The sequence below is a fragment of the Apaloderma vittatum genome, unplaced genomic scaffold (genome assembly GCF_000703405.1).
Source record: "Apaloderma vittatum isolate BGI_N311 unplaced genomic scaffold, ASM70340v1 scaffold19832, whole genome shotgun sequence".
Taxonomy (NCBI): Eukaryota; Metazoa; Chordata; class Aves; order Trogoniformes; family Trogonidae; genus Apaloderma; species Apaloderma vittatum.
In genome coordinates, this window is record NW_009703300.1 from 8,363 (window position 1) to 14,713 (window position 6,351).

General features: G+C 52.7%; 1 protein-coding gene across 1 annotated transcript in view; it reads right to left on the bottom strand.

Annotated features, from left to right (window-relative positions):
- Nucleotides 1-843: 843 nt before the first annotated feature.
- The window catches only part of ABCC10 (ATP-binding cassette, sub-family C (CFTR/MRP), member 10), a 15,864-nt gene continuing 10,356 nt past the window's right edge, over nt 844-6,351 (bottom strand). The window contains exons 15-22 of the mRNA XM_009864596.1: nt 6,067-6,351; nt 5,758-5,927; nt 5,294-5,454; nt 4,637-4,890; nt 4,158-4,303; nt 3,588-3,685; nt 3,301-3,413; nt 844-1,309 (exon numbers count right to left, since the gene is read on the bottom strand). The exon at nt 6,067-6,351 is cut by the window's right edge and continues 59 nt beyond it. Of these exons, the coding sequence (XP_009862898.1) occupies nt 1,174-1,309; nt 3,301-3,413; nt 3,588-3,685; nt 4,158-4,303; nt 4,637-4,890; nt 5,294-5,454; nt 5,758-5,927; nt 6,067-6,351 (1,363 nt within the window). The 3' untranslated portion in view covers nt 844-1,173. The remainder of the gene's footprint in view (nt 1,310-3,300; nt 3,414-3,587; nt 3,686-4,157; nt 4,304-4,636; nt 4,891-5,293; nt 5,455-5,757; nt 5,928-6,066) is intronic.

Consider the following 6,351-nt stretch of genomic DNA (forward strand, 5'->3'; position numbering starts at 1 on the left):
AGACTTTCAAAACCTGCCTGGATGAGTTCCTGTGTGGCCTACTCTAGGTGATCCTGCTTTGGAAAGGGGGTTGGACTAGATGATCCCTTCCAACCCCTAACATTCTATGATTCTATGATTCTGTGATTCTATGATTCTATGAAGTTAAGTTGCAAAGGACCTCTGTCAACCAATCTCCTGCTCTCAGCAGATCCAGTTAGATCAGGTTGCTGAGCTACTTGTTATGGATAAGTATCTCCATCACTTCCCTAAAGAATGCAAACCCAGATTGTGGCACAGAAATTGTCCAGCCCCATACTCTGGCTGCAGGGGAGGAGATTGCTCCTGCTGCCTCAGGGAAAGGAATGGGACCTGCTTTAGGACAGTGTAGCAAAGTTGTGTAACTGCTAGGCATTGCCTTAGAGTGTTGGGGAGAAGGGGAAAACCCAAGACTGAGTCTAAGGGTACTGACGGGAAAAGCAATCTGACTCTAAAACTGAAAGCAGCTGTGGGTTTGTGCAGCTGGGAGGAGGGCAGGAGGGATAGGGAATTCTCTTGGGAAAGTGGTCTTGAAATAAACTAGCCTTAGAGGCTGTGAATGTAGTCACATTCTGGTCCTTCAGGAGGAGGCTTTCTCCACTGTAAATAGCGGGAGGAGCAGCAAGGTCCCTGGGTGCTCCCTTCTGGGCTTGGAAAAGCGGGTGCCCTCTGAAAGAAGCAGGGAGCAGGTAGGGTTGTCTTTGTGCTGAGAGGGCACCACTCCTGTATCTCATAAGGAAGTCTGTGTCTGGGGGGAAAAGTGTACAGGGACCTGAATAACAGAGCTTCACAAGGATGTTTTTACTTTATTTTAAATTGCACATATGAGACTAAGTCTCAGACTAGGAGTCACTGATTCTTCAGTGAGCGGAGAATCCCTCTGTAATCTCAAAGGGGAGCCTTGGACGGAAGCAGTATGCTACCAGCCAGGCTTGCATGGCCCTAAAAAACAGGTCCCATCTTCCCTACTAAAGGAAAGGCCACAGTGTCATCTTCCCATCCCTGAGGACACCCAATTGCTGTCTGCAGGCAACAATAACCCTCTTCCTCACCTCAGCAGCTCCTGGCCTTTCAGGGACAGGGCTGGTGGCTCAGGTGAGAGGAGAGCCAGGCACAGAGCCAGGAGGGCTGTCTGGGCTCAGCCCAGGAGGGAAGTCACTGCTGCCCGCTGTGCAGGAGGTTCTGGAACAAGGAGCCATCTTTCTGGCTTAGGCGGGTGGGTGAATCCAGCTCTGCCACTCTCCCAGCTTGCATCACCAGCACACGGTCTGAGTCCAGGATGGTGTTCAGCCTGTGGACAGCAAATGCCAGAACACGTTGGTGCACTTGAGAAGAAACCCTGGATGCTGCTTCCCCTGCTGTCAAGGGGTGGCCCAACATCAGGATCTGTGGAGCATCTCCCTGTGAACTCAGAGGCACACTGCAGGCTAGCTCTGCAGAGAGCTTCTGCACACTGCTACACAGCACCCCTCAGGAGAGCACAGTGATGCCTTCCAGTTGCTGGGCATGGCAGAGCATCAGAAGTGCAGAAGGAACCTCTCTGAAGGGAGAGCTCAGGGCACGCCTGATTGTGGGGCTGCACAAGATGTCTCCATTCCCATAGAAGAGTTGTTGAGTTGCCTCTGTTTGCCCCTACATTTCCTCACCGGCCACCTCCTAAGGGCAGCAGAAATGAACTCGTGCATCAGCTGCCACTCCACAGCAGTTTGGCATCTTTGCTTACACTGCCACCACGAGTGGATTTGTAGCTGCCAGACTGCCAACCACAGCACCCGCAGCACACATATGTACCCAGCTCTGCCCAGTCTGCTAGCAGGGTAGCAACCTCTGGCTCTGAGGAGGCAAGACAGGGCAATGCACAAGTGCTTTCTGTGATGGAGTGCAGCCCTACAAAACTGCAAGACACAGGGAAGACATTGCATAGGATTTGAACAAGTGAAAAATACGGAGTTCAGGACTCTGGTTACACATTCATGCCCCAAAATGCCAGGCTGCAGCTCTGGAAGTAACCTGGAAGGGCAAGGGATAAGTACTGAGTCACTGCGCATCCTAGATTTTACCAACCCAATTAATGGCTCACCCAAAACTGAAGGTCATGGAAGAACCATGGATACAAAACAATCCTATCGCCTCTCCCGCCTTACTGCTCTCCCCCATTTCCCTTCATCCAAGTGGAAGAGGGGCTGGAGCCATCTTCAACTCAGTCTTGCTGCCTTGCCCTCTGCCATTCCTTCCTCTTCTGGTTCTCCTCTCTAATTACTCCTCCATCAGAGGTAGCCTCCCTCCACCCAACCCAAACACACATCTCAGCCCACAGCAGCCTTACCTTTCTACTCTATTTAGTGTAGGAACCACATTCCCTTCACACTCCTCCTGCCTCCCTCTGATATATCTGATATATTTAACAAGACCCACGTGATTCACTTGCCAGGCCCAGCCCACTCTGCCCGTCATCCATCACTCCCACTTCTGTGCAGCACGACACTAGCCCCTGCCACCTGCTCATTTGAATTTTATTTTTGTGGTAAGCTTTGTGCTTTGAAAACACCCTCAATACAACTGCATAACTCTCCTCCACTTGGCAAGAGCAAGAGCACTGTCTAATGCTGACCCATCCCTTCTTGGTATCCACAGTATTCACATTTTGCCCTTTTCCCTCTGTCTGCAACCATCTACCGTCCCCAGTCTTACACTAAATCTCTCAGCTGTGGGGCAAGCCCAGTTACCCTGTTCTGCCTGGGCAGTGTCTAGCTTGCAGGCATCGGGTGCGGGCTGGGACGAAAACACGGTCTTGAAAAACAACGACCCAGCAGTCTGCCACCCCTGGCCAGGAGCTGGCTGCAGCCCTTTGTGCCGGCTGTCCTGCAGTGCCCTCTACTGAGCTAGAGACACCTGCTCCTCCCGGGTCCGCACGCTCCTCCTTACTGTAGGATAGTTAGTTCTCCATTGCTCCTTGTTCTAATTTGGCAGAACCATGAGGTCACACTAACTCCCCCGGTCATAGCGGGCAATGCCCAGGAAAAGTCGTCTGCTATATGATGCAGGGTTTTGCCCTTTGCTGTCCCCCAGTTTCTGGGTACAATGTTTTTGCATCCAGTTGTTCCCAGCACCCAGGGGCTAATGAAGCAGAAAAGGCAAATGGACAAGGTCCAGCCTTTTGCACTTGAAAAGCCTCATCACAGACATCCTTGCTCAGCTCAAGATCCAGGCATAGCAGGTGCAGCCACCACTCCCAGTGAGAGGTAGGATGAATTTAAGTGTAGAGTGCTGCTTCCTCCATACCTGTGAGCAATTGTCAGAACGGTTTTGTCAGCAAAGCGCTGGCGGATGGTCTGCTGCAGCAGCTGGTCTGTCTTCTGATCCACGCTGGCTGTGGCCTCATCGATGCACAGCACCTGCCAGGAACAGAGAGTGAAGGGACCTCCCAAGCACCACACAGGAGACCCCAATCCTTGCCCAAGAAGGTAGCACAGGACATCTGTTCCCATCACAGTCCCAACTCTGGAGCGCTCTGCTCTGCTGTCCCCACATAGCCCTCACCCTTGCTCTGATGGAGGCAGGGCACTCACCTTGGCTTGCGTCAGGAGGGCTCTTGCCAGACAGATCAGCTGCCTCTGTCCCAGGGACAGATTCTTGCCTCTCTCTCCCAGCTCACCGTCCAATCCACCTGCAGAGGTCAAGCCCAGCAGTCACTCCACCAGGCTCTGTGCAGGGCCCCAAACGGCTCCATCAGCCTGGGGTTTTCTCAGCAGCACTCAAAATCCCAATACTGCTCAGGCCCAGACCTTGGGAACCAGAGTCTTTACAATTGGATGAAACCAACATCTGGCACAGAGATGCCACTCTCCCCTAGAACTGGTCTACCTCTCAGGCTCTGCTCTAAAATCCACTGAGGCCTCATTTCATAAGCAAGATCTTGCCACCCAATCTACCACCTGCCAGTCCCTACACACTAAATCTCAGGGAATGCCACTGGATCCCACTGATCTGTTCCCACCCTGGTCCTAGCATGGCCTCATCTAACCACTTTCCTTCTCCACCCAGCTGGCCTTTTTCTCAGCTCCCTGACTGGCCTGAGGCCTTCTCCCTTCTCCCGGTACCAGGGCTCACCAGCTGCTTCTCACTGGCTTCAGACTTACCCATCTGAGCAACAGCATCCTGCAGGTGGCACTGCTCTAGCACCTCGTGGAGCTCAGCATCCGTCCGTTTTCCCTGAGGGTCAAGGTTCTCTCGGATTGAGCCACTGAACAAAAATGGATCCTGAGGGATGATGGCCAGCCTAGATCTGCAAGCAAACAAGAGCTGAGAGTTCACGGGGTGGGTTCTGCAGAAAAACACAAAGGCCTGTTTTGTTTTTTTTTCTTAGTGTGGGGTGTTTTGACTTGCTGCATGTCTTAGAGGCACAGAGACATGGGCCACATACTCAGTCTGGTTTTCTTAGCAGAGCTGTTCAGAAACAACAAAGCAACTCATAAGAAGTTGCCACGATCAGACAAGAGGTGTGCCACAACAGTAAGCCCTTTGCTCCTCACTCTTCCCTTTGGCACATCCAACTACCAACAACTTTTAAATCCCCAGGCCCTACCAGCTACCCTCCACTCTTCTCAGCCCTCCATACCTCAGCTCCTCCAAGCCCACCATCTGGCTGTCAACACCATCCAGGAGAATCCGGCCTGATTTCAGCTCCAGCATGCGGAAAAGAGCCAAGAAAAGGGTGGATTTTCCAGATCCCGTGCGACCCACAATCCCCACCTTCTCTCCAGGATAAATGGTGAAGGTCACACCATCAAGTGCATTAGGCAAGCCTGCTCGGTAGGCCAGGACCACTTGCTGGAACTCCACAAGCCCCTGGCTTGGCCAGTCAGCAGCAACCTAGGAGGGATATGTGGATGAGGCAGGGTTTCATTGTGACCCACTGTCATCTTCAGCCTCACCTCCCTACAGGCTAAGTCCCACCTATCCCTTTGGATGGCTGCTTGGCCTCTGAGCAGACCCAATCCACAGCCCAGCCCCAACTCCAGCCCCCTTCCTCTTACAGCTTAGACCTAGAACCTGTCAGGCTCTCCTACCCCTTCCAGTCACTACAGCCTTCACCAACTCCAGAGAGTCATCCCCCACCAGGGAATGTACTGATAAAGGATGAGGAATCAAGGTGGTTTCTATGGGTGAGGGTCCTCCACACATTCACTGAGATGCTGTGATGTTCCCAGGAGGCATATGCAGGGCAGAGAGACAGAAGACAGGCCAGTCCCTGAGAACATACTTGAGCTTTTACCTGAACCAGTTTATCCTGGGGCTCCATGGGGATGTCTGTGGTGTATTCCTCTGTCCGCTCCACACTCACCATCATGGTCTCTGTCATAGTGAAGGTGGAAATGAGGCCAGAGAGCAGGTTTGTGACAGACAGGGCATATGAGAGTGCCAGGCCCACAAGTCCTGTGAGGACAAGAGCATAAGCAAGAATGTTAATGGCAGGGAAGGAGCTGGGATCTTGGTGGCAGGACAAAGAAACAAGGGAAAAGTCATCACTCTGGAATTTAGCATCCCACTCGAGGACGGGGACATGCAGGAGGAGGGATAGGAACTGGAGCACTCCACTGAGGGTGACTTGTAGAGGGACAGGGAGAAGAAGCTCTGGATCTTAGCTGTTGTAGGAAGGCATGCAGCTCTGGGCTAGGAGGGGAAGAATCCTTGGGCCACAGCCTGTGGGTGGGCATAGAACAACCCCTGGCAGCCTACCTGGATTTCCCAGTTGCTTCTGATGCTGGATGATGGCAATTCCTGCAATAGCAGTAATCACAGCAACTCCAATCATCTGCAAGCGGATGTCCAGCCACTGTGTCGCTGTGGAGCTGGCAAAGAGGCACCGCTGGTTCTGCTCTAGGTGCAGCTGATTCTCCAACTCAAACCTGGCAGGTACACAACAGAGGCTCACACTACGCAATCTAAGGGGCGTTCCTGCCACCCTATAACCAGACCCACATCAGAAAGACCTTGGTGTACAAGGCCAGAGCTCTGGCTCCCTGAGTGCTCTTTCTTTCCACTTACCTCTGTGTTGCCCGCATGGCTCTGATGCTGCTCAGTCCCGAGAGGGTCTCTGAGAAGTGAGTGTAAATGGGAGACAGGGTGACACTGTACAGGCGCTTGAGCTCCCGGGATGTGCGTCGGTAATAGCGTTGGATGGAGAAGTAGAGGGCAGTCAGAGGGAGTAAGATGAGACCAATCCAAGGGAGGCCATAAGTGATTATCACTAGCATGCCCAAGAGCCCATACATGTTGGCCAGGAAGATGTTGAGGACAAATGGCAGGCTGTCATCCACGCAGTAAAGGTCT